Source organism: Lates calcarifer, linkage group LG13 (genome assembly GCF_001640805.2).
Source record: "Lates calcarifer isolate ASB-BC8 linkage group LG13, TLL_Latcal_v3, whole genome shotgun sequence".
Taxonomy (NCBI): Eukaryota; Metazoa; Chordata; class Actinopteri; family Centropomidae; genus Lates; species Lates calcarifer.
The window spans coordinates 25,367,980-25,395,652 of record NC_066845.1 but is presented as its reverse complement, the minus strand read 5'-3'; the positions used below and the strand labels follow the sequence as shown (position 1 = coordinate 25,395,652).

The window sequence follows — 27,673 nt, the reverse complement described above, 5'->3', positions numbered from 1 at the left end:
GCGAGCGTTTTTCTCTGTCTTTAAAAAGTTTGATAAAATCAGTTTCATTTATCTGTGTAAGTCGAGTCAAAAGTCCTGAAAATCAGCCCAAAGTCCTGAAATCAAATATTACAAGGAGGAATACAGAACCTCAGGAAGTTGTTAAACTCTTTCTCTTTCAACTCGTTTATAAACACTTCAATCAAGAGTAAAATAATTCAACGTGGGTTATTAATAACTGACGATTATAATGTTTTAAGGGCGATTTACCTGCTTATTATTTTTCACAGTGAGCGTTTTAGAGGTGATGTTTAAAGTTTACGAGCCGTACCTGAAGGCAGCACCTGCCCGTGCGTAGTGGGCGTGGTCAGGTGACTCTTCAGGTGGATTTCCAGTTTCCACAGGGACAGGTGTGGCGCTGGAAGACGATTACAGCTCAGGACAAAAAAAAAGGTGAGATTTTCCTCGGTTTGTTTCTTTATAAACGAAGTTTTTATCTTTTAGTGCAGATTTTTATTTGTTCTTCTTTTAGTGGCGGAACAGGTGATTGTTTGGTGAAGCAGGTAAATGTTCAGAGCAGAGGTTTTTACAAAGATGATAAGTTTTCCTCTCCAGTCGTTGTTACCTGAGCAAAAAATTGCAAAGTGCATTCACAATGTTCTCATAAGAAAATATTACAGGTGATCGGTGTCGCTTATTTAGAAGTTGACAGCGAGTTAATCATATTTATTTATTTATTTATTTTTATTTCCTGTTATTTCATTAAAAAAAAAAACAGTCATCTTCCTGGTTATTTTTATTAAGCCATGAGTTTTTATTTGTTATCTCCAGGTGTGTTTCTGGGTTGTAGTTTTTTTGTGTTACATGTTGACAGTGATGTAAAACTGCAGCTGCAATAAAGAAGCTTCACCGAGGCTGAAAGGTTTGTTTGTTTTATTCATCAGAGCAGCTGGTTACACAGACTGAACGTGTCAACGTGACAAGGATGTTAAATCACGTGTTGGATTTGCACAGAAATCACGTTTAACTTTAATGGCACAGCTGCTGTTAGTAGGGATATAACGATTCTGAAACATCGCGATAACAACCGTACAAAATCTCGCAAGACTACTTGTTCACTCTCTCTCTTTATGTCCCAGTTAACACATGTAAATCACTAAATTATTATTGTGTTTAAAATTACACATAACATCTATTTTTCGTCGTGTGTCACGTGACTATTTTGGTCCAATCACGCTCCGTAAAAGGTTAGCTTAGTTAGCTCAAGGTGACATAAGCTAGCATCTTAGCACTTCCGGCTCCCTCATCCCAAAGTTAATGGGTTTGTGGTTAAATGTCTGAAATAAGGTCTGTGGTTGTAACACAAGCTCAGAAAATACCTCACTTGTGATTTTTTTAAAAGGCTTTTACGTCTTTTTAAAAAAGGCGGTTGCTATCAAATGGCTAAATGAGACTAGAGGTTGGAAACGTCATAACGCTGCGCACAAAAACCGATATATTCACCGTCCACCTTTACAGCCTCGTTGTGTTTATTCTCGCGCTCTTTCAAACTATCACTAACTTTCTAACAAAAAAGGCTTTTGTAGAAGAGCTCAGAGCTAAATGCTAGTGACAAGTTGGAAGATTAGTGGTGGAGACGTTGATGTCATGTGACTGTTAGGCTAACATTAGCTTTTTTCATTTGTTAAGATTATCCTGCTGAACAAAATGTCTAAGTAACATTTATTTTTGTTGCACACGGAGCTCATTTTCTGTTATAAGCTAAAAACCAATGGAAAAATCCCATTGACTTTTTGTGGAGGGAACCAGGGCGATGCTAACTTCCGGGTTGGCCCACAAAAATACGTCTCTATAGCAACGGAGAGTTCACTGTCAGGTCAGCACGGAAACAAAAGAAAAAGGACTGAACTGAACTAGATTTAGAGAACTGTTACACCATCATAAATCACACATCCTATAAAAAATGAAATATAACAGCTTTAAAAGCTATAAAATTACAGTAACTTCCTACTTGAAAGAAGAAGTTAGAGAAAGAAAAGTCCGAACTTTAACAAATAAACTTGAAGTAATGATTCTTCTCATAGTATTTTTATTAATTGAAAACCTGACGAAGCAGCTCATGTACATTTTGAAAAATTAGCAGTAAACTGGGAATAAATTTGGGGATTTGGAGGAAGTTTAACATCATCAGACTTCTGGTTTTACTCTGAAGGTTTAGAGGTTCTCTCCACAAAGACAGACAATTATTTTATTGTGTGACAGACTAATCAATACTGCACATGATTCCTCATAAATAACATAAATAAGTAAATAGAAAATACAGTAAATATCTGTAATAAATTAGATGAACACTGTGGTGGTTTGTGTTAAATTGGCTGTTTTATGAATGTAGTCTGGTGGAGAATCTGTCAAGAAAAAAATCACTAAGGTTTAACCATGAATTTATTTTATTTTTATTTACAGAGGAACTGTCGTCATGGGGTCTTTATGGGTGAGACAAGTTCTGTGTTTGTATTTTTGCAGAAGCTTTCTGACTGATACACACATTTTAACCAAAGCTGATGATCTCTCTGCAGGATGATTTGGACAGTCTGGTGAATTCTCCCTCCTCTTTCTCAGAAAAAGTAGGTCCAGCTCAGACTCTGGTTTCAGGCTTTGCTGTGACTTTTATTATTGCACACATGAGGAAACAAAACCTGATGGGTGACTGTGTTTTCTTCAGGCTGGAGAGAGAGGAACCATCAAGCCCAAAGCAGACTTTAATGCAGGAGAGGATGCTGCAGCTCTGAAAGACGCCATCGTAGGACTTGGTACAAACTTATTCTTCACCTTCATTTATGTCGTCCCTGTTTTTTCATGTTTACTGATTCACCTCCCTCTGTTTTCTTTTTCCTCAGGAACCAAAGAGAAGGTCCTGATTGACATTTTGACCCAGAGAAGCAACGCTCAGAGGCAGCTCATCTGTGAAGCTTATCAGGAGGCCACTGGCAGAGTAAGATATCACTCCTGTTGTCAGTTTATCCTCAGTGAAGTACAATTTGTATAAAACCAGCTTAGAAAGAGTTCCTCGCCGCTCTTTCAGCACTTATTTTGTAGTGTGTGCTCATGGGAAATATACGGCTGTTTAAGGCTGAAGTGTAACAAAAACTTGAACCAAATCCTGAACTAGTTTTTCCTCATTTTTGGTGGCAGGTGTTACTGATGGTTGTAATTCAGACAGCCAGAGTTTAGGGTGTAAGACTAATGAGTTTCTGTTTATTTAAAGGAACCTGACACATGAAATGAATTATGTTTATTAAGAGGATTAATGTCCTGTGCTTCAGCCAGAGCTGCTGTCTATTTATTGATTTGATTTAAGCTCCAAAAGTTGAAGTTTCTGTGTGCTCTGTGGTCATAAGTCAGCCTGAGGCTTGTGTGTATTTGCATGGGTGTGGTTGTGTGTTGCACGAGCATGAGTGTGCTCCTCCTGGAAAAACTAATGGGCTGCATTGACGTCACAGACATTACTGGAGGACCTGAAAGGCGACACCGGCGGTGACTTTGAGGACCTGCTGGTGGCACTCATCACCCCTCCTGCAGCGTACGACTGTCATGAAGTGATGCGGGCCATGAAAGTCAGCTTCTTTTATCATTCTGTCTCTGAGACGTTTCATTTAATAACTTAACAGATACATTTAGGCCTGAAGAAACAAAGATAGATGAGTTATTATGGCTTAAACACTCACGTCACTTCAGTTCAAACCCTAGTTTTCCTGGAAACAGTTCCTTAAACTTTGCGTTTTCATGTTAAATTTAAATGCTACAGCCACAGCTTCTAATCCTTCCCAGTTTGTCTCTGCATTAGTGTCAAAGGATAATTCATTTTTTTATTCTGGGTCTCATTTTCCCATGTTTTTGGGTGTAAATGATTGATCATGAATGCATCATCTCTACACCTCTAAAATTCACTGACAGGCTCAGATTCTTATTATGTGTCTGACAGGACTGTGGAGATGCTTCCTACAGAGATAGAGCTTGTTAAACCAGAAATATCACTATATATCAGTACCAGACTCCATTGAAGAAAACACTAATTTTGCCAAGGAGAACACAGGAGCTGCTGGAGTATTGATGCCTTAATTTCTCAATTAGTTTGTGATAATGTGTGACGTTCAGTGGTGGAAGAAATAAAATATCACATAATAACACAAACTAACTAACTGATTGAGGCAGTGGTATTGTAGCTGCTCCCGTGTTCTGTGTGGTAAAATTCCTGTTTTTGTCAATGGAGTCTGGTAGTGATGTGCAGTGATGTTTCTGGTTAAACAAAAATGATCTTACTCTTTCAGAAAAATCTCTATAAACTTGTCAACAAAAGGGAAAAAGCTGAGCTGTAAAATGTACCTAATATGTACATATAGATCAAGAGATTATTACATTTCTTTTAGGTTGTTTTTAAAGGGTATTTATAAGAACATACAGGCAGTGAATAGATTGATTACAGTAACAACATCCTGTTCATCATTGCAGAAAATAAGGCTCACAGGCTTTGGAGTGATCTTAAATCCTCACCTGCCTTCATCTTATTGTTCCTGATGTAAATGCAGTTTAACAGTTTGTTCCATGTGGTAAAGTCACTCTGTGTCATTACAGGGAGCTGGAACTAAAGACAGCACCTTGATTGAAATCTTTGCGTCCAGATCCAGCAAACAAATCAAAGCTCTCTGTGACGTCTACCTGACAGGTAAAGAGTGGCAGCAGTAACATGTATTTTACTGTCCTCCTGTAGAAAATGTAGTTTTATTTAGTTTTTAGGCGACATGTTGTCAGCGTCAGAGCGTGGATGTCTGTGGTCCATCCAGTCACATCCTGTGTTGTGTCCTCCACAGAAACAGAGAAGAAGTTGAGTCTTGACCTGAAGGACGAAGTCTCCGGAGACTTTTCCAAAGCACTGCTCCTCCTGGTCGAGGTTTGTCATCACAGTATAAAGGAAAAACTGCAAACAGAGCATCTAAACACAGAATTATGTCCAATCTAACTTACATAAGAGAGTCTGGAGAGACGAGTGGGCAACAGAGACGTGGCAGGAGGCAGCGTGTTTTCAGGTTGTCCGTCCCATTCTCGTTGATGCGATATCTCCGTAACACCTGGAGAGAATTTCCTCAAATTTGGCTCGAACATTCACTTGGACTCGGGGATGAACTGATTCCATTTTGGTGTGCAAAGGTCAAAGGTCGAGGTCACTGTGACCTCGTGAATGCTACATTTCAGGAACACCTTGAAGGAATCCTTTCAGATGTGGCACAAACATTCACTCAATATACCTGCTAATTGAATACTATGAGGTTAAATAATAATCACAATGACTCAATATGATGTTTGGGTCAAACAGGTTCTGCTGGTTTGGACAATGCTGCATGACAGGAGTCTGTAACTGTGGAGCCACCAGAAACTACTTTACAGTTGAAGTGTTTAAAAAGGGCAGAAGCTGGGTTCATTTTAAAAATCTTTTCCCAACAGTTCCTGATATAATCTTAAAGTTTTGTTTCTGTTTCCAGGGTAAGAGAGACGAGAGCACCACTGTAGATACAGAGCAGGCGAAAGAAGACGCCAAGGTGCAGTCTGATGCGTGTTTGAGCTTGTTTCAAACGGAAAACATTTTCACACATACAGTAATTACTTCACTTTGTGTTGAGTCGATTTTTAATTGTTTAATTATTTTCTACTCAGACTCTTTACGAAGCTGGGGAGAAGAAGTGGGGAACAGACGAATCTAAATTTGTCGACATCCTCTGCCAAAGAAGCATCCCTCAACTCAGACAGAGTACGTCACATGTACACCACAGTCGAGACTAGAATAAAAATAATGTTAAGTTTGAAATAAGCAGAAATGTAAAGTGAAACTTTCTCTCTCCCTGTTTTTCCCTGTAGCTCTGGTTGAATACAAGAACATCAGTGGAAAGACGCTGCAGCAGAGCATCGAAGGAGAGATGTCGGGAGATCTGGAGGAGCTGCTGGTGGCGATAGGTGACTGCATCTGTTTATTAATATGCTCTGTGGTGACTTGTAATGTCTTAATTCTAACATATGGACAAAATCTTGTGGGAAGTCTTCACTGAGGAGTGGAAGAGTGAATTTATTTTCTGTTAGATATTCAAAAACAGTAGATACTGGCTGTATTTGATGTTATCTAATAAATATTTAGCGACAAAACTGTACGTTTTCAAACCTTTTTCACATGTACACAGCAAAATTCACCTTTATCTTTGTAGAAATGTTTCTTTAAATCCTTGTTATTCACATCTTGTGTTGTACGTGCAGTGAAATGTGTGAAGAGTGTACCGGCCTACCTCGCAGAGCGCCTGTATGAGAGCATGAAGGTGAATATACTGTTTTTATCACGTTTCAGTTGAGAAAGATTATCATCTAAGTTGTGTTAAATCAAGGAGGAAGGGATCTTTCATGCTGTTTAATGCTCGGGTGTAAAACTGTGTCGCTGCTTTGCCGATGGTGTTTTCAGGGCGGTGGAACAGACGAGGCGACTCTGAACCGGATCATGGTGAGTCGGTCTGAGATCGACCTGATGGACATCAGAGCAGAGTTCAAGAAGCTCTACAGCTACTCACTGCTCTCAGCCATCGAGGTGAGGAGCTGCTTTGTTAGTAGTTTTAAGGTCATTTACAGAACTATAGTCCTACCAGACTCCATTGACAAAAGCAGTAATTTTACCTTGCAGAAGATGGGGGCTGCCTGAATACCGCTGCTTAGTTTGTTTGTGGTACTGTGTTATTTTTACTCATGTAAAAGGATGTGATTACTTCTTCCACCACTGAAAGTCACACAATAACACAAACTAACTAACCAATGAAGACAGTGGTATTCCAGCAGCCCCTGTGTTCTGCTCGGTAAAATCACAGTTTTTCTCAATGGAGTCTGGTATTGATATACAGCGATGTTTCTGGTTGAACAAAGAGGATGGCCTTACCATTGTGGGATGGTTGACACGTTTCTCCTTGTTTGTGTTGATGTGTTCTGCAGTCTGATCTGTCGGGGGAGCACGGCGACTGTGTGAAGGCCCTCTGTGGAGGAGACGACTAACTCACTCTCCACCTGAGGTCGAGAAGAAAACTGCTTCTAACTCACACTTTCTGTCTTTCACTTCCACTCTTCTCCTGTGTTTCACCCTCAAAGTGAAACATGCTGTTGTTTCTCTCACTTTGTTTCTGCTTCAGTTTTCCTCATTTTAACATTTCACCCCGAACATCCACTCCTCCACTCGTCGCCAGACAAAATAGAAGGTTTTTCTATTTCATTCAGTGGACGACTGCATGAAGACCGACATGTGTTTTCAATTACCTAAAACAGAAACTTCCAGCAGGTACACACTGAAAAGGGAATTCTGTTTAATTCTATATGATAATTATGAGTTCTTAAAGTTTATTTATTGTGTTAAATCATTAATTAAACTGTTTTGAATTGAGTTAGAAGGCTACTAAAATTATTATTCTATAAATTCACCAATGGATGTTAAGTAATTGATGGCAGTTTAATGAAGGGTTTTTGTTTTTTTGATAACTTTGTGATCTGGTAACTTGGTACATTATTTAAAAAATGATTATTAACATTTGTCAAATAGAGCTGTCAAAGTTTTGACACGTTGTTCTATAGTAGTTACAGTCATTTGAATTATACTGTAAAATACTTGTTGTCTTTTAGCTGTGCAGTGCTCAGCTGAACTTTTAAAAATGTGAAACTTTTCCACAGAGAATAAAGATTCCACTGCTAAATGAATAACTGCTTAACATTTAGGAGTTTAAATTGAGTTTTACAGTCAATTAGTGCAATTTCACATAGTTTTTTTTTGCATTAAACTTCCAGGAAATTATAGAAATAAAAATATATACAAAAACTGAAACAAAGCCTTGCTAAAATAAAACAACCAGTCATATAAAAATAAAGAGCACACAGGATTCATTGTTTACTGTGTGGTCCTGTTAGTAGTGTAATACATTAACATTTGATTTTACTGTGTCACTGTTCCTCTTTGTTTTTTGTCTGCTCATTCACCTCTTTACTGTCTTCTCTCCTTCTGATATCACTGTAACTTCCATGAACAATAAACAGCCTCATCAATCACAGCTGGTGATAATGTTTTTCTTATCTCTGTCACTGACACACTGACACACTCAACAGTCTGATAGTTCACTAAAGGCACCAGCAGGGGGCACTACTGGATTAAAACAGTGACTTTATCCTCAGTGAAACCAAACTTTGAAGACAGATCTGTATCAAGTCAGTCGACAGGAAATTAATCAGCAATTATTTTGATATTTGTAAGTAATTTAAATAATTTTTCACACTAAAATGCTAAAAAATCCAAGTTATAGTTTCTGAGTTGTGAAAATTTTCTTTTTCTCTGTTAAATTACATGCTTATATTTATACAAACCTATAATGTATTAACTTAAATATTATATAACCATTTATGCACTGTCCAAAATTAATAATTGTCAAATATATTACACACACACACACACACACACACACACACATATATATATATATATATATATATATATATATATATATCACAGTTTCTGCCCACTTAATGTTTATTTTTTATTTGTACAGTGGCCACATTTCCACACAGCTACATCTCCAGAGCTGCTAATCCAAACTACTGAATGATACAACATCACCAAAGTGTTATAGTTTATAAGAATTAGATATAAACGATTGTCATAAATTAAAAAAATGTACAACACCAGCTAAAATAAGGAATAATAATATTCCTATTTCTCCCTTCTCTGATGTGGGTTCTGTCCAATCATAAACTTTATGTTTATATCTATGCACAAGGTCAGTGAGTACTTTGCCAGCTAATGTTAGCCACTACAAAGTACGGATCTGTACAGTTGCTAAGCGGGAAAAAATCATCTCACTGTAATCTGCTGGAATAATAATAGTAACTTTAAAAACTTAATGTTCAAGTTTTAAGTTTAATATTTTCATGTTAACATTACTTTATGTTAGCTCTGTAAACGACCGATTTATCGCTTGTAGCCCCTGAGTTGACTGAGAGGTTGTTTGCTAACATTAGCTAACTAGCTAAACAACGAAATTATCAAAACCTACATTAAAACCGCAGTGTTGCACTGTTGAAAATACAGGAATTTTTCCATGTCTTGTCCATGGACATACTATAGTGGCCTATGTGAAGCACATGAGAATTCACAGTAATTCTTAGTCCTAACTTGTTGCATACCTGACTGCTATAGGAACTTCCATAAATGTGAAGGTTTGAAGTCACATCTTTACAGACATCATAAGAGCATTTGAATGAGCCCAGACTATATCTATGCCTTGTAGTATTTTTAACATGCCATATTGACTTTGTAGTGCCAAATGTGAAACACTGACTCAGGTTTATTTCCAGCTGACAGTGCACAATGGTCTGCGTGGACTTGAGGTAGCTATAGAGGAGTGTGGAGGAGCCATCCTGGAGTTCATCAAGAACAAACCCACCAGTGCAGATGTCTGGGCAGTCCTCTCACTGGATCCTGCATCATCCAACCTCTGATGGCTCTCTTCTCTGAGACGCTGGAGGGGTTAATCCTTCTCACAAATGTAAGTTACATTTTCCTTTGGTTTTTTTGTTTGTTCGTTTTGTTTTGTTTTTTTAACATTACACCATCTTATGATGTATATAGCAAATACACATCCATTCGGACCAGTTCGTGATCAACATAATATTAACAATGTATTTTTTATGTTTTTCAAAAAAGCTTCTCAAAAGTGTTTCCCATGTTTAATAAAGGTAGAAATTTCAAAGACCATATTTAAAGACCATTCAGTGTATTAAAACATGGTGTTTTATAAAGGACTGATGAGGATTAATTTATCAAATCACAACGTTTAGAAAAATATCTCTACTAGCAGTTAATCAATCAATAGCTTATACATTAATATTTGGTGTATATATGTATGTACTGCAGCTCACAGTAAACATCCACCTTCCATCCATCCATCTTATGAAAAAGTACATAAATCCTTTCATCTGTATTTTACTATAAAAGTAGAAAAGTACCTGTTTTTTACAAACTGAAAATTACAGCAGCAGTAAGATATTGTTAATATTCTTATTATGTATGAAGTCACTTATTTATTCAAGTTTTTCCTTTAAATTGTCTGTATGCATAAATTAGAATTATTCATGTGCAGTTCATAATGTTTGAGTTTTTGAGACAAGCAACATTAACAGCTTCTTACATGATAAAACATGAACACAATCTTCACTCATAAATATGAATCACTGCAATCAAACAATCATCTTGTTTATGTTGTTGTTTATTTTTTAACAACACTGTCATGAAGCATAAAGTGATCAACAATACAACAATACAAGTTAAATGTGCAGGTGGGCCTCAGGTAATGGAGCTGTTGTTGTGGCTTTTTAACCCCGGTGGAGGTCAAAGGAGATTTGGACCCAGACGCCTTCAGCATGGTGTCACCTGCAGACTTGAACATAGCACTGGAATACCTAGTTTTCCAAGCTTTTGAGGCAAAGTTAGTTCACAATTAGTACAACAACAAAAAAAACATCATCTATAACAACATGTTTAGTTAAATAAAGTCAAAGTCTTCAGCAGCCGAGGAGGACGGCAGATGAGAGGAGGAGGACTGCAGAGGTCTTTAGCAGGTTGTGGCAAACTGTCAGAGGTTTGTGAAGGGAGAAGCAGGGCTACAAATTGCTCTTTTTTTTTTACTTTACTGGCATTGTACACGATTGCGTGACTTTAAAATGTTTTGAACCCTGCTGTAAATAGATGTACTCAGAGTGTTTGAGTTGGGTAACACCTCTGTGTTGAACTTCATCTCCTGCTGCCTCGCCTCTACCCAGGCGTTCCGCCGATATGTTCCTCTTTTGTTTAGGAGCTTTGGTGTTTTCATCTCCTCTTGTTGAGCAGTGTCACCTGAAACCAACAGGAAGAAAAGAATTAAATGCATGTTTCTACGAAACGTTCTGTAAAAGAATATAAGCTGACTCTTACCATCACATTCAGTGAACTGCTCCTTCTCACGGGTCTTGATGGCGATATTTTCCACTCTGGTTGCCCTGGTCTTGGTCCACCAACTGCAAAGTCTTGAAAGCAGACTTCTTCTCTCCTTGTGCTCCTCCTCTCCTTCCTTCTCCCTTTTCTCTCTCTTCTGCCTCTCTTTCTCTTCCTTCTTTTGTCTTTCTCTCTCCTTCTTCTCCTGATTCCTTCTTTTCTCTTCCTCTTTCTCTCGTCTCTCCATTTCTTTCTTCTCTCTTTTCTGTCTTTCCTTCTCCTGCTTCTTCTCTCTTTCTGTCTCCTTCCAATCCAGTGTCTCTCTTCGCCTTTCCACCTTTTGCCCCTCTTCTTCTTCATTCTCCTTCCTTGTTTGTCTGTTAATTTCCAGGCTTTCTCCCTCCTCGTTCCTCCTGGCCCACTCTTGCTTCTCCATCCAACTGTCACGTTCCTCCTGCTCCAGGTTCTTTTCAAGTTCATCACTGCCATCAAAAGACAGTTTCTGTTCACATCTTTGTCTTTCCCTCTCCAGCTGTTTTCTGTCCCATTCCAGGACAAAATCACAGATCATCCTGTTGCGCTTTATCCTGTTTTTTTCCTGGCACAAACGAATGTATGCAGGATCCTTCAAGATGCAATAAGGATCATCGTTGTCAGAGGACAGAGGTCTCTCACCCCCTGGTTGGGAATTTTTGGGGGTGGTGGAAGGCTCATCATCCTCAGAAGACAAAGAGCTCTCACCCCTTCGTCTGGAATTCTTCGAGGTGGTAGAATACTCGTCATCGTCAGAAGACGAAGGGCTCTCACCGCTTTGTCTCTGTGCCATCATGAGTATAAAAGGGTTGGTGACTCCATGAAACAAAGGTCTCTCACCCCTTCGTTTGCGATTCTTTAAGGTTATAGAAGGCTCATCATCTTCAGAGGACGAAGGGCTCTCACCCCTTTGTCTGGGATTCATAGAGGTGGTGGAATACTCATCAGCATCAGAAGATGAAGGGCTCTCACCAATTTGTTTCTGTGCCATCATGAGTATAAAAGGGTCGGTGACTCCACGAAACAAAGGTCTCTCACCCCTTCGTCTGTGCTGCCTTCTGGTGGTACAAGGTTTGATGTTTTCAGAGGACGAAGGGCTCTCACCCCTTTGTCTCTGTGCCTCGATGATTGCAAAAGTGTAGGTGTCTTCACAGGACGGAGGTCTCTCACCCCTTCGTCTGTGCTTCTCCCTGATGGTAGAGGGGTTGGTGTCTTCACGAGACAAAGATCTCTCACCTCTTTGTCCGTGCTTCTCCCTGATGGTAGAGGGGTTGGTGTCTTCACGAGACAAAGATCTCTCACCTCTTTGTCCGTGCTTCTCCCTGATGGTAGAGGGGTTGGTGTCTTCACGAGACAAAGATCTCTCACCTCTTTGTCCGTGCTTCTCCCTGATGGTGGAAGGGCTGATGTCTCCAGAGGACGAAGGTCTCTCACCCCTCCGTCCGTGCTCCTTCCAGATCGTGGGAGGGCCAAGATCTCCAGAAGGCGAAGGTCTCTCACCCCTTCGTTCATTGTTACCTTCTGGACACCAAGGTCTTATAAAGAAAAGTATTCCAGGAATGGACGTAGTCATGCTCGCAATGATATGTTCGTATGCCGACAATGTAGAACTGCAGACACAAGCACACACAGCAGTTATTTCACCGATAAACATTAGAAAAATCAAAACAGGGTTGCTAAGTGCAGTATTGAAAACCTTTCAACCAACGTCAATTTTTTTCTGGGAACAAAAAATCTACCCTTTTCATCCCAATTTGCACACAGGCAACAAGAAAAACGAAGTTTACAACTTAAAATTGTGTTATGCAAGAGAAAAAGTGCATTTTCATCTCCTGATAACAGCATAATTTACTCATTTTAATGTAATGTTATTAGGAATGTAACTAATGAAAACAGTGACTCACTTAAAAGAAAAAAGCAGGAAAAGTGAATTTCTTGCTTTCTTAACACAGTACAGTTCTAATAAACAGAAAAAGACAAGTAAAAAGCAGTTTTGTTCCAGGTAGAAAGACCTCTTACCTCTCCAAAGGTTGGTTTGGGAATGAGTGTGGAATTCTTTTCTCCTCCAGATATGCAACTGCTCCATTCTGTTCCTTTCTGAAGTCACACAGAACAGAACAGAACATCGGGGTTCTGTTCCAGCTGTCAGTTCTGTTCTTAATGAACACACATTCACTTTGATTACCCAAAGTTATCCTGCCAGCCCAGGAATTTAACTACAAACCCTCTGGTTGCAAGCACATATAACTAACCTCTGGGCCCTCATTAGTGCTGATCATTCTGCAGCAGCAGTGTAGCACAACAATACAGTTGAATGAAAAAGTTTGGGCAAATTATGTGTGTTTTTAGTTTTGAAGTAAAATAAATGCAACCCCTGCAGCAAACAGACTTTCTTATATGTTAATGTGTAATGTCATTTTAAGCTTTATTTTAAGTTCTCAGGCCACTTTAAAAAGAGTTTGAGTAATTATTTTAAAGTTGTTTTATGAGATTTGAAAATATAAAACTAATTGAATGAGCTGATCTTTAGATAATAAACTAGATACATTTACCTGATGCAGGGCTTTTAGCTGGAGTATTTTTGGTGTATTATGATAATATAAGGAAACAGTTGAAATACACGAGGGTCAGTGGCAGTATACAATCTGTATGTGGTAGAATGACTCAAAATAATGGTTTGAATATAGTGTCTTGATAATTAAGTGAACTCCATCTGCTAAAAGACCATGTAATAAAGTCAGAAAGTCAGCAAAAAATGTGAGAATGGCCCTGCAGAGTTAAGCCCAACAACATAGGTTGGTTGTTAGTAAATTCCAGGACAAGGACATTTTTCTGATCTGCCATCATGGTTTAGGAAGTCAAAATGGCGATGTCAACCAAACACTGGCGTCACAGCTGGCAGACTCTGAAAAGAGTGAAATAAAAAGTCGAATCACCCCACAACTTTCTCCTCTGAATCTCCCTTATTCAGCTCTTTCTTTTTGTCAGTGTCAATAAAACTAAAGTCCTGAGAAAACCAGACTGCCTGCTCACTTCTAAAAAGGAAGTATAATGTTTCATAAATTCCCTGGATATTTTATTTATGCTGTAAAACACATGAGCTGCAGCCTCTGGTTGCGTCCAAATGAAATCCACAGACGCTCATTCGTCGTCCTCCTGCAGCACCTCGTGTCTTTATGTCTTTGAGTCCTGCAGGGAGCCGACAGTAAAACTCGGGCCAGACACACTCGCAGACTATTGAGGTGGATGACAGCCTGAAGGCAAAGACGTTTTCCTCATTAAAGCCGAAGTAATCACCCAGAGTCCTTCACTCTGCTCTCTATCCCCCCTCCCCTCCCCTTCTCCATCTTTATCTCCACCGAAGGAAAACAGGAAGAGAGGCTGCAGGTCGACATCTATACATCTTCGTCCTCTGACACGCCCTCGGCCTGTGTGTGTGTGTTCAATATGATAGTGAAAGGGGGGCTGGAGGGGTTATCAGCACCAAAAATATTTTAAAATACTTGTTACCCACCATCTTTGTGACCTACTTTAAAGCAGGCTGTAATATGACACTACTCTCATACTACAAGAGAATTTAAAGGCCTTTTGTTGCTACTTAATAATAAGACAAACATATAAAATGGAAATCAATAATGTATGTAAATGTACAGAGCAGTGATAAGTTGTTATGTTGCAGATAAAAGAGCAACCTCAATAAGATGTTGACTGGTGGACTGTAACTAACTACTTGTACTCTAAACTTGTACTCAAGTAAACTTTTGAGGTAAGTATACTTTACCTGGGTGCTTCCATTTAATACTGCTTTATATTTTTACTCTACTACATTTCAGAGGTTCAGATATTGTGGTTTTTACTCCAATCACATGCTGGTTTAACCTTGATTACATGAGTCTCACATTTTATTTTATTTTTATTTTTTTAACATTTTGTTTATTGACAACTAACAACTTGTAAACTCTAAAGAACATGCTGATAGATAGATAGATAGATAGATAGATAGATAGATAGATAGATACTTTCTTTAGTCAGGCAAGCACACACTACAACCGACATCCGAAAATCCAAAGATGTAGAAGAAGAAAAGAAAGCCTTCACAGGTATTGTATTGTAATACAGTGAAATTTGGAGTGTTACTCCCATATGGTGCCAGAAAGTTGAAAAAAGACTTAAAAGTAAATAAAACAAAAATAGTAATTAAAATAATAAAAATACACAGATAAATATGAGGGTAGGTGATCCTGGAGTTTCCAGCTCTACTGTCATATTGTATTTTATGAGAAAATTATAATTAAATGGTTAAAAAATTATGGTAAAAGATTTTTTTCTGAAGAACTCATGTACTGGATCTCATTTAATAGTATTTCTTTATAGACAACTGATTTTATAATGTACTTATGTTTGAGTGTCTTTACCTTTCTGTAATATTCCTATAATATCACCACTGATCCTCATGCTGCTTCTGTGGGACTCAACACTGACCTTATAGTGACTGTTCAGGCCCCATGTTATATTCCTAACACACTACAACAGGGACCAGTAGCTTTGTTGTGATACTAGCACAGTCTTGGGTGAGTAGTTCTTTGTATCAGACTGTATGAAGCCTGTAATGTGTGACTGTATATTCTGTGACAGTGTGTGCTCTCAGAGCTGTGTAGAGGTCCAGCAGTGCTCCAGTGAAGAAAATGAAACTCCCATGAGGCCAAGCTCCTCTGCGCTCGCTGCACTCCAGACTCCGAACTGGTGCGTGGATGCCAAGTGTAAAGTGTAGCAGACCAGAATTCAAAAGCAGGAGCTTTTATCCCTCCTGACATGGATCCAGGAAATGTAAGCTTGTCTGTGAATTTTCCCCAATTATATTCTTCCCATGTGAAAAGTCTCCATTCATAAACTGGGCTGCCATTCAGAAGTACAGTAGAGTACAGACCAGCGCCGCAGTCTGCCTGCCCAACACTTTTAATGCTTCGCTGTGTGTGAGGATGTAGGGAGGCTGCATGCAAGGCTGACAGCAGGGAATATTGAGGACACAGCAAGTCGTCATGTGCATCATTTTAGCACAATTTCCTCAAAATTCAGCTTCACATTATTGGTATCTTTGGAAACGCTGGCATCTCTGTACTTTTAATAAGGTTTAAGACTGTGGTTTCTAATGCTTCTGGCGTGCCCTTGTTCAATGTGAAGGATTTTTAGAGGCCTAAAGAGACTGAATGAAGCCAGTGTATTAATAGGAAAAGCAAGAAATTTGAAGAATGTGTAACAAGTTTTTCTTTCTTGCTCCTGTAATCATCTAAGAGTTATCTCAGGGACACTATGTAAATATGACATTGCTTTGTGAGTCTCGAGGCAGCAGGGAAAGCAAAGGCCACCCTAAGTGATGTATCACATTGTGTTCATGTTGAATAAGAGTTGTTACCATCAGGACTGAGGACGACTTGTGCCCAGAAATCCTTTGTACCTTCCAGTATAAACAGATCCTGAAGACATGAAGGTGTGTCACCTGTGAAGTTGTACTAAATTCCTGATAAATGGTGGTGTTGAGGAACAATTTTGTTGGATGTTATTGTTGGAGCGTCTTATATGTTGTTTTTGGTGGTGGTGGTTTTGTTTTTGTTGCCACAGACAAAGTACATTTCAAACAGGGTAATAACCTAACTAACTAATTAACTATTTTTGTTATATTGGGATTATTACAAGTGTGCGATATCATTTTTTTCTAACTGCTTCTTTTAAACATTGAGAAAAGCTCTGTAAAAAACAAAAATACAGAAAACTTCTCTGAGTTTGGCAGAAAATATTGTGTTCATCTAGGACGTAATCACTTGTAGCAAGAAGCTGATTGAGAAAATACATTTTTAGAGTATTTAAAATAATGTAGGTCGTTATTTTCTGTTGGTAAAAGCTGGTTTTGTGTTTTAAAAACCCAGTGGGAGACTTCTCTTGGCTGTGCTCTAAACTTCCAGGAGGTCAGAGCCCAGCCCGAGGGCACTCCAGCAGAGTGGATGCTTGTCAACCCATTTACAGTATTTTGTTGAGAAATGCCTGAATCTGTACGTGCCTGGGTGTTCAAACGCCAACAGGTGGCAGCATACACTCCACAGACAGCAAGACAACAATAAGTGTGTCAGAGAGGAAAGATTCCCCCCTGCAGAAACAGGATGTGTCCAGACATGGGGGTTTATACAGTCATGTGATCCCGCTCCGCTCCTCCTCATCTCTTATGTAATCCCCATCTCAGCCATGTGCTTCCCCCCTATAACCACTGACCTGAATATGCTAATTGTGACCAGTTATCCACAGAGGTAGACGTTTTCCACCCCTAGCAACCGACGTGTAGACGACACAGGGGTGACTTTTGGTGATGCTGCACGAGTTAAGACTGTGGAGGAATGAAAGTCTGTAGAATAATGTGCTGGATTTTGCAGCCTACACACATGCCTTTGTTCACAAAGCCTGTAGGCAGCTGTCACACCACTTCCTCATTGGCACTGTCGAGTGAAAAACTACATTGTTTTTTCCACTGCGGATGATCATTAAAATTGAAGGGAGTGTCGAGAGATCAATTCACGCATACTGAGGAAGTAACAGCCATAACTCGTGCCTTTGAAAAAAAAAAAAAGACTAGCAATGCTTTATGGGCAGAACAAAGACACAGATGAAGACAGAGCTTTGTTAATGGTTTTTAATAATGAGCAGGATGATAAATGTGAATCGGGATGACACATTACTCCAGACTAGCCTGAGGTTTGTTTATTTCTCCATGCACTGCATTCTTTCCAGCCTGTTTTGTGTTCGCCTTCCTCAACCAAACTGCTTGGTCTGTCTGTCACTCAGTCGCCCAGTTATAGATGAACATTGTCTGGGTGCTTCTTATGGAAGCCCATTGATGCCAAGAAGTTGGGCTCATTAGGACAAAATTTTGTCTTAGTATGCCATATTTTTGACTTCATTTCTCACTTTGACTTTAGCTTGAACTATCACTCTGTTCAAAGGTTACCGAAGCTTACACATGTCGGGGCTGTAGCTACACCACAACTGATGAATGCCTCCATTGAAATATAAGTATATGTCAAAACTTCGCTTGATATGTAAATACTATGAGAGCCGTGTGGAATAGTGTCATTATTTTGACTTATTAGATCAAAATAATAAAACTCAGTAAGCCAAAAAAAACAATTCCATAATGTTGAGTTTACTATCATAGATAAGAAGGGAAACTAGCAAAGCCACACATCTGACGTTTTGGTATTTTTTTGTTTAAAAAATGACTCTGATTGTTTCCAATTATCTTTTTAATTAAGTACTGATAATTACTTTAACTTCCCGAGTCAAAATACTACAACTAACAGCAATTTGCTGTCTTATTCTGTCTTGTTAAGTCAGAATACTTCTATAAGTTACAATCTTATTATTTTCACTCGCAAAGCCAGAATAAAATTGTAAGAAATTTAAGAAAATTTTAACTTAGTCTCATGATTTATCTCGATATTTTAATTTAATATCACATTATTTTTACTAATGATGAGAATTTTTATTTAAATCAAAGCTAACTTCATTCATTGATTTTTCTCTTTTCCTGACATCAATTGGCTTCCGTACAATCTCCACTTACACCAATCATAACAATAGAGGGGGGCGGGGCCACGTCAGGTTAGGTTGTCACTCTCATTGGGTAAATAACAAACCACCCACTTATTTTGTAGCCTAACGTTCGGGAGTCACGAGAAGTTTAACGTTAACGAGAATGTCACAGTGGGAGTGGAGATGACCCGGAGGAACCTGACGAAAACGACTTCACTGGAGGATTTCCGATAAGCAGCGGACGCTTACTTGTGTCAGGTCCGGGCTCCCACTTTTGTTAGCCCACCTGCCCTCGGTGTGTCTCGTCTCGTACGGGGGAACCGCTGTGTGGCTGTTAGCGAAGCTCGTTAGCCGCTAACTACCGCAGCTAGCGAGCTAACTAGCCGCGTCGCCCGGGTGAAGTGAACAAGACGCGGTGAGGTTGATTTGTTTTTTGGAGGGCTAGCGGGCTGGATATATTTCCCGAGAGGGGTTCGTTGCCGTCGGAGGAGGTGTTATCAACACCGGTGCCAGCTGCATTGTTGTGCCCCCCCCACCCCCTCCCTGCCCTCTTTTCATTGTTGGCGGAGAAAAACTGACTGCACACCGCTGAGACCGTGCACGCTAGCAACGGCTGCAGCCCAGCTAGCGTGATGTGTCACATTAGCTAACGAACCTAACACACTTTTTTTTGTTTTTGACCCGTTTGTGAGTGGATGCTGTCAGTGGCGCGGGCTTTGGGAGACCGACGGGGTTTGTCTTATCCCACCGCGACGCCTGTGTATTAACTGTACTTTCATGTCGTGTCACCCGACAGCAAGTAGTCCCTCCAGAGGAACCAGACGCGGAGCATGCAGGAGAAGAAAAGACACCAGATAAGTAGATAGGGGACGTCGGATATAACCGAGTTAAATTGGACTGTGTGGTTAATTCACCACCAAACAGGGGGGTTGCATTTGGTGGGGCGGACTGAAAGATAAAGTCAAGGATGAAGAAGTTTTCCAGAATGCCAAAGTCCGAAAGCGGCGGGCTCGGAGGGGCGTCCGGGTCCGGGTCCAGCTCCGGAGTCAGCAGCTACTTCGGGAAAGTGTTCGCCGTCGGCCGGTATCAAGTCACCGTGGAGGAGCTTATTGCAGAAGGTACGTACAGTGCTTGTGCTGTCGGGCTTGTCTCACACTAACCACCCTAATATTTTCTGGGACACACCCGTCATCCCCTGTTTGGAGAGAGTAACTCACACTGACACAGCGGTGAATCAACTCCTCCAGCTTTGTTCCTTTTATGGGTTGGTAATTGGTTTGCACTCCACAGTAAAAAAAAAAAAAAAAAAAAAAAGTCAGTTTTTCCCTAAACATCTGCTTATTTCCCAAGAAATTATCTGCAGAGTGATTGAAATAGGTCGCTCCCCTCTTCCAGGCTACGAGCGCCTTGCTGCTTAAACTGGGACACCAGGGATTTGGTACATGGCTGGAATTAAAACTTGTAACTTTCCCCCATACAGCTGTAGTTTACATCCTGCTTCAGCTGCTCCAGTGGTGGTGGTGGGGGTGGTGAGGGTTTGCCCCCAGGATAACAACGGTCCTAGCCTCCTGTGTCAACATACAGCATGTAAAGATCCAGCCATTAAAAAAACACTTTGTCCAACATGTTCACACAAGGTCCTCTGCTTTTGTGCTGTGAGGATTTTTAAAGGGAATATAAAAGGTCCTGCTCTTTTTACAGTTGTTAAACTTTACAAAGACTTATATTAATATATACTAATTTGATTAGATTGCGACATTAAAACGAGTATCAACAGTGCTCGCCCTGGATAAAGACGTAAAGGATGACTTGTGCAATGACTGTGGCCTCAACTCTGGTGGATGTCGACAGGCCTCTTGGAAACATTAGAAATTTCCTTCATGGCTTACTGTAACAAAGCCTGGCGTTCAGAAATGTTGAAATGAGAATCTCGTCTATGCGTAGTCAGACAAGCAGAAAATGAGGAAGTGTGGAAACAAAACACAACAGCTGTTCCTTCACGAATGGTTCAGTGCCTTTCGCTGTTTATTAATTACAAACGATCCTTTGACCCAGCCCGGCCAGTTAGTCATTAGGGTCGTTTGTTTACCAGGAAATAGTCAGCTCCTCTTTACAGAACAAGGTGATACTGATGAGACATTGCTAGAAAAGCGTAGTAAAAATTTCACCCTTCAAAATAATACTCACAAATATTCTTTACTTTGTACTGAGCAGTAGATTTTAGAAGATCCCTCGGTGGTACTGGGCTCTTCTTTTAAGTGATAATAGTACTGGACGGACAGTTTGTTTCAGCATAAGTCAATTAATTGATACTGTTTAAGTATCTAGTAAATCAGGGTCAGTCTGAATAATATAAACTCAGGTGGGGAAAAGTAAAGTTATATTTATGAGATACTCCAGCCCGAAACGTAAGGTTAAAAAACACTACATCATTACTGAAGCTATAATCTGTGATCTTTCTTTGTAAGTCACATTGAGTAAAGAACGCTAACTAAACATGTCAGACGTGACAAGCATGTCTCTCCAAGTAACACAACACTGTAAACACGCTGTAAACCTGATCTCACCCACCCTTTACAAAAAAAAACAAAAAACAAAACACCACCACACAGCCCTTCCTGTAAGCAGTCATGCGTCTGTGTCATCATATAATCATGTGAAGTGGCTGTGGCTGGTTTTTGCAAACAGCAGCTCAAGGTTACATCGTGACCTTTGCTCATCATTCTGTCCCAAGGTAAAAGCCGGGTGTCTGAGCCTGTCCAGGCCTGTCATGGCTGCACAGCTAATCATATAATACTATATTTCATTTGACACACACTGCACTGCCTGCTGCTTTTAGAAACAGAGAAAATGTTGAGACTCAGAAAGATGAATATTGTTCCTCAGTCATTAAGGGATAAAGAGGGATAAACTTTTTGCAAGAGTGAAAACTGGAGGTGTAAAATCTTCTTGAGCGATGTATTCAGAGTGAAACTTGCTAACGTGCTAATTAGTAACAAAAGCAGCTCATACTTACAGTGTCAAAAGGGGTGAAAGGTCACAGTTCAAACTATACTATCAAAGTGGAATAAAGTGCAGCGAGCAAATTCAGCACAAGTTATTGATTTACCCAGCGTTTGTACTCTAATGGATGTACAATACTGCCAAGAAAAATACTCTAGAAAATGCAAGAACAAGCTGCAAGCTACTTGATCACAGTAACCACAGTAAATCCACACATGCATGAGGATGCTTTCATATAAATATAGCACTTCATAGTGTCATGAGTTCATAGGGAGTGGAGCCCTTTATTCTGTCAGAGCTGATCCCATGTGCTGCCCATTCAGCAACACAGGGCCCTCTAACTACCAGCCAACTGCTGCTGAGTCTTCACTGAGGTTTTGGGTAGCCAGCCATCATTTTTGGAGGTCTTATTCTATTTAAAGACCCACTTGGCCGGTGCAGTGGTAGAAACGTCGGGATTAATTTGGGATTTACCTGCCCCTGTGGCACAGAGACCACCAAGTAACTGTGCGTCAGGCGTGAAACTATGGAGTGCTTTTCATCTTAGGTTTTCTCGCTGGCCCGGGTGAGAAGAACAGTTCAGCTCAGATACACAGTCAGTAAGTTCATTTATAAACCTGAGAGTGCATTGTCTTGAAATCTGAATCATGTCTATATGTCTAAAGTGAAAGTGGCCCTGTTTTTGACAGCAGAAAGTTTTGTGTGACAAAATCAGTCGCGCCAAAACCACAGTCCGCTCATTTCAAACTATTTCTTCCTGTGTTCGTAATTGTGCTTGATAGGAGATAAAGAAAATTGCATCATAACGGACACCCACGGTGGTTAATCAGTGTGTGCAGGGCAGGCTTGATCAGGCCAACAAACCTGCCTCTGCACACTCATGTGTGGCACTGGGTCATCACTTGTGCGACTGATGTCTAGGTGCTGAATTGATCATGTGATGTTTTTGAGAGGCTCATCTCCCACTCCCTTATTCAACTGTTACCTGGCACCTGTGCCACTTTAATGAAAAACATGAGATTCCCTTAAAGCCAGATGCACAGCTATAGTTCGCTGGAGAAGAGAAACAGATGAAAACACAATTAAACGATCAGGTATCTTTGTCCAAAATGGTGCAATCTCCTCCAAATATATTCAAGATGAAACTGAAAAGTTCTCTTGACTCCATATGGCTGGCTGTTTTCTTTTTTCCAGTGATATATCTGCAGAGCTGGACAGTTCTTGCATTGAGTAGGAACATAGTCATTTCCGTCCACTCCCCTTTAGCCTCTGTGGTTTCTCTTGAGCTGCTCTATCTGATGCTGTGTCCAAGAGATACACAGAAATGACATGTAGGAACAGGATGCATCTGTGAGCATGTCACCCCCTTTTATCCACAAACTCTTATTGTACGGGGGTTCCTGGGAATGTGTAGAAATTAATTTGATAGATTGCGGGGTTTGGAAAAGTTCGGTAGCTGCACAAAAAAGTTTTGGTTACGTCTCATGAGACATACACAAGACTAATTTTAATTTATTTCCAGTGAATAAACACAATTTTAAAATGATTTCAAATGAAGGGACTCTGTTTTAAGACACTCAACTCTAGACATGTGAGTTATTTCATCAAGCAGAGGTGTCTGTTTTTTATTTTTCTGCCTAATGATGAATTCATTTTGTTCAGGCTGCTTTTTAAAACATCACTGTGTTAGCAGGCAGACAAACTGTTCCCAAACTGATTGCTCTGCACCTGCAGTCGGAATATTTCATCAGGCTATTTGCTGAGCAGCCGGTGGGCATTTAACAGATAACTGTCTCTGGAACATGTCTTGTTGACGGCTTAAATTGCATAATAGCCCTTATGTCACCGTTATTTATTCACCAGACAATGACCGTTACATGACTGAGCCTACCTCGCACTGTAGGTACAAGGTAAACAGCTCACGTTTGCTTGTGTTGGTAAATTCTTGGTAAAATGTCACTGCTTCTCTCTAATTAACAGGAAGACCTTGGCTCAGTGGTTTCATTTCCTATGTTTGCAGTTTTACGAGCACGTTAACACCAAGGTTATAATTCATCACTGCCTCGTTTAATTAGGGTCACCTCCATCTCCTGAGCATCAGAGATTTGCGGACTTTGTCCTTCACAGTTGTGTTTTTCATACGTCTTTTTAACCTTCCTCTCATTGAGAGTTTGGAAGCAGGCCTGACTCTCAGCCAGTGGGTCCTCTGATTGTGTGACACATGCCTGTCACAAAACAAACTTTTTTTTCCTCTGGCTTCAAATCTTCAAATGTTTACACCAGCACTCTATAATGGCTCTGTGTGTAAGTCACAGGCTGACGAGAAAAGAGCAGCATAAGATGTTCAGCCTTGGTTTGCAGGGACTCCCCTGACCACGACAAGCCACAGATCATGTAAACAAGAGAAACGCAAACACTGTTTCCATGCAAACAGCTGCTGTGTTCACAGTGGAACACGTGGCTTTTTCACCTTGTCCTTTGCCACTTGTGATCTGGATGGACGCCATGCGTTCACCAAACAGCCTTTTGGCCTCTGCACTACTAGAAATTTGCAGAACAAATGTATCAGTACAAACGCGGTCGCACTCAATTTCACTCACATGATGTGCCGAAAGAGTTTGTGAATTGCGTTTGATAAGCTCTCTGTTATGAGTTTCTTCAGCAGTGTTTGTGTTTAGAATATAATAAATGAAAGCTGAAGCCAAATGTTAAGTAAATATACTTTAGATATCTGCTGCCTTTTTGGGATCTGACACAGTTAAGATAAAATGAAAAGCAGTCTGCGCATGGCTGAGCGATACAGTTGAAATCCGTATCATGATATTAATAAAAATATTTGCTCAAGATGGAGAGATTGAACGCCATATTCCCTCAGTTGTTGTTGACACAGTCCAACTGCTTGAATTCAGCGCTGCAGCGAAACAACACCAGATAAGATTTTACTACTCTGGAAAACCACAGTTGTTTCCTCCTGATGAATGAATGAATCCTGAAATTAATTAATATGATTGAGTGAAACCTAAATTTGATTATCCTCAAGATCTGAGTCAGATAAATGGCTTTTGCAAACATCAAAATGCTTTTGATTTGCTTACAGTTACACAAAAACACTGTAATGTGATTGAAACAAGCACAGGTCTAATTGCTCTGCTTGTCTTTCTCGTGGCTTAAGAGGAGCTTCATCAATCGTTGCCGTGCAGGTCAGAGCGTTCCTCTTGATAATGTTTTTTTGAATGACCTATTTGATCCTCCCTCTCTGGGGTGGTGAGAATGCATCCCATCTACATTATTAGCATACTGTACTGGTGATGAATAGGCACATTGTGGCCCCTTTGTTGTCTTATTCTAGCACCCTAGAAAGAATGCTGGTACGATGCAGCACTTGGTCCCGTGATGGGTATCGGTGCCTTTGTGCTTGCTCATTGAGGCCTTCTGTATCTGCCTCTCTCTGCGTTCGCCGGCCCCTCCCCTCTTTGTGAAACTGCAAATGAATGATTTTCCACCAATTCATCATCGCCTGATCTGAGGAGGGCGTCGAGCCAAAATGTGGGTGTGAACTCGGGTCGTATAGAGGCTCCAAACAGAAGGACATTGATATGGGACGTTTTACTTCAGTGGATTTATCAGCATGCCATGTTTGAGACACACATGTGGCATTAAACTTGGAGTTTAGTGGGTTTAAACAGTTGATGCAGCCTAATGTCAAATTGAATACAGCAGTGCATCTGGATACCATTCTGCTCTGGTGTCAGAGTTTTTATAAAAGAGGTTATTTGGTTGCAAAGAGGATGGCTTTTGTGAGTGTGCTTGCAGATGGATGTTTGTGTTTGTCTGAGAATAAGGATGAGTGGACCTCACAGCTGTATGTCCTGTTGGTAAACACACTATTATTCTAGTATTTACACTAATCTTTGTCGTCTAAAACTGTAACAAGAGTGAACAGTAGCTACCAGTCCAATGTTTCTGTCCTGTGAACAGTCAGTTCTTTTTTTATTCTGCCAATTTCTTCAACACTTAACCATCAGTCGGGCTGAGGTCGCCATTAAACAGCTTGAGAATTTGTCAGCATGGAAATCAATGCGGATAGATATTACTTGTATAAAATGATAAATGCAAATATACTCCTCAGGCCTGTCAGTAAGCTGTCATAACTTGCAGATAGAAATAAAAAACATGTTTCCTGGCCTGCTCCTACACAAGGTCAGTTTTTCCAGAGCGACTTAAGTACAGGTCTGAAACTGATCACAGGCTTATGTGAGCACACTTGACTGCATGACAGTGACTCGTGCATGACTGCACTCGATTGGATGACGAGTCAGAAGCGATGAGTGATTGCCTCACTTTTAATGACTGAGGTTGTGGGCACTGTAAACAAGTTGGTGCCAGCTTGTCACTCTGGTCTGCCATAGGGTATGAGGAATGGGAAAAACATTTATCTAATACAGGGAGGTGTTATTCTTCTAGTCCTCGTTATAAACAGTAAACACTTGATAATCTAACAAAATAAGAAGGGAAAATCTCGACTTATTGCTGTCTGGCTCTGAGTTTTCAGTTTGGATGGCTGGGATTTGAGGCTTCGCTTTGAAGCCCATCGTGCGCTTTTTGGGGTGGCGTACGCTGGAATACAAAATCACAACAAATGTTACGTAATGTCATGCAAGTTTTATAGCTGCTCCTGTGGGGTTCAACAATTTGATCGAGTCACTCGCACAGTTGTTTTCAGCCTGTTCTATCCAGAGCTTGGTGCTTCAGAGCAACACAAAGAGTCTGTAAATGTAAAGTTTGAGGCCAGATTTCTGTTCACGTTTGGTTTTAAAGAGGCTGATATTAAACTCTGGGTCTTAATTGTCGGTTTCCTGCATGATTCAGTGTAAATCTACACTTCTCTACAGCTTATAATTGTCTCTCTGCTTTGATGTAGTGCTGTACAGTACCTATGATGAGTAATTTATAGTGCCTCTAGTTTTTTAAAGGTCAGGTTGGGCAATGCTGGTGGTGCAAACTAGACAGAGATAATCTGCCTAGAAGGTAGTATATACTTAAACCAGCTTAAAAAGGCGATTCACTTCTTTCACATTGTTCGTTTTTTGTGTCACGTTCAACGCCATGAACGTGTCAGAAACCGGGGTTCGTAAACGATAGAAAGCACCATGGAGGCATCTTGTGGTGTTGCACACAAAGAACAAAATCACCGTTGCACCCATAGACTGTAAAAAACACCATAAATATTCCTTGTTATTTGAACGCCAACGTCTGGAACTTCGGCGTGCGTCATTGCATCGTGCCGGAAACGGGGTGAAAATTAGCGCGTCCGCCGGAGAGTCATGTTGCCATCGCTGCCGATCGGAGCTGGAGCTGATAAATAACCATAACTGCTGCAGAGTCATTTGACCCAGGAATGAATGCAGATTCTTCGCCTTTCCCACTAAAGACAAAAGCCAGATGTTAGGGGTTTTTTGTCCAGTGTAACAGTCGCCTACGCCCGCTTCACTTCAAACTACCACCTGGAATAGAGAGAAGGCACCTGCTCTTCCTTGCATTAGTGTAACTTGAAAGCAGCGACATATTGACGAAATTTCCTACTGTCAAGATGGGAGATGATTCCTCTGTGTGTTTTGTTTTCAACATTTTTCTCACTATGTTCCCAAAGGCGCACTTGTACCTTTATCCCTTTGACCTCTCTGACCTTTTCACTGCTCTTTCCCACAGCCTAAAGGGTGCTGTGTTAATCTTCCATCAGTCTCTTAGTTGGAAAAGAGCCTCCCCTCTTTTGTTTTTGCTTTGTGTGTCAGGTTAAACCAGGACTTTTCTTTCTCACAACTGGCCCTGTTGTTTTTTAATTTCCACCCTCACCTATCCTTTCCCCTCCTGCAGCACCTCCGTCTCACTCCCAATTTCATCTTAAAACCTCTAAAGCACAGCCACTTGTGTCTGTCGGTTCAGTTGTAAACACTGTTGAGGTAAGATGTACGAGAGCCGACTGCCAGAACCTTCCAGCTCACTAAGCCCAGGATGAGGGGAAAAAAACATGTACAGTCATTGCAGCACCTC

At 40.3% G+C, this 27,673-nt stretch overlaps 3 protein-coding genes across 6 annotated transcripts in view; 2 read left to right on the top strand and 1 right to left on the bottom strand.

Moving 5' to 3' along the window:
* The first annotated feature begins 353 nt into the window (after window positions 1–353).
* On the top strand, window positions 354–8,096 carry anxa3a (annexin A3a). Of its 3 annotated transcripts, none has more exons than XM_018673665.2 (14): window positions 354–432; window positions 2,443–2,470; window positions 2,556–2,603; window positions 2,702–2,789; window positions 2,877–2,971; window positions 3,480–3,593; window positions 4,612–4,702; window positions 4,848–4,927; window positions 5,517–5,573; window positions 5,689–5,782; window positions 5,890–5,985; window positions 6,280–6,338; window positions 6,479–6,601; window positions 6,997–8,096. In XM_018673665.2, the coding sequence occupies exons 2-14, from the start codon at window positions 2,456–2,458 to the stop codon at window positions 7,054–7,056; spliced, it is 1,020 nt and encodes a 339-aa protein (XP_018529181.1). In that variant the 5' UTR covers window positions 354–432; window positions 2,443–2,455; the 3' UTR covers window positions 7,057–8,096. The 3 variants fall into 3 exon arrangements, with proteins under 3 accessions (XP_018529181.1, XP_018529179.1, XP_018529183.1); XM_018673663.2 differs by lacking the exon at window positions 354–432 and adding an exon at window positions 1,298–1,326; XM_018673667.2 differs by lacking the exons at window positions 354–432; window positions 2,443–2,470 and having other exon boundaries at window positions 2,541–2,603.
* A 2,228-nt stretch (window positions 8,097–10,324) lies between these two features.
* Window positions 10,325–11,985, bottom strand: LOC127143195 (trichohyalin-like). Its single transcript, XM_051075216.1, has 2 exons — window positions 11,009–11,985; window positions 10,325–10,930 (listed from the first exon to the last, which is right to left on the bottom strand). Exons 1-2 carry the CDS (start codon window positions 11,964–11,966, stop codon window positions 10,725–10,727), a joined length of 1,164 nt encoding a protein of 387 aa, XP_050931173.1. The 5' UTR covers window positions 11,967–11,985; the 3' UTR covers window positions 10,325–10,724.
* A 6,721-nt stretch (window positions 11,986–18,706) lies between these two features.
* Window positions 18,707–27,673, top strand: part of bmp2k (BMP2 inducible kinase) — a 40,378-nt gene continuing 31,411 nt past the window's right edge. For both annotated transcript variants that reach the window (XM_018673660.2, XM_018673659.2), the window contains exon 1: window positions 18,707–19,737. In XM_018673660.2, coding sequence (XP_018529176.1) covers window positions 19,587–19,737 — 151 coding nt within the window. In that variant the 5' untranslated portion in view covers window positions 18,707–19,586. The remainder of the gene's footprint in view (window positions 19,738–27,673) is intronic.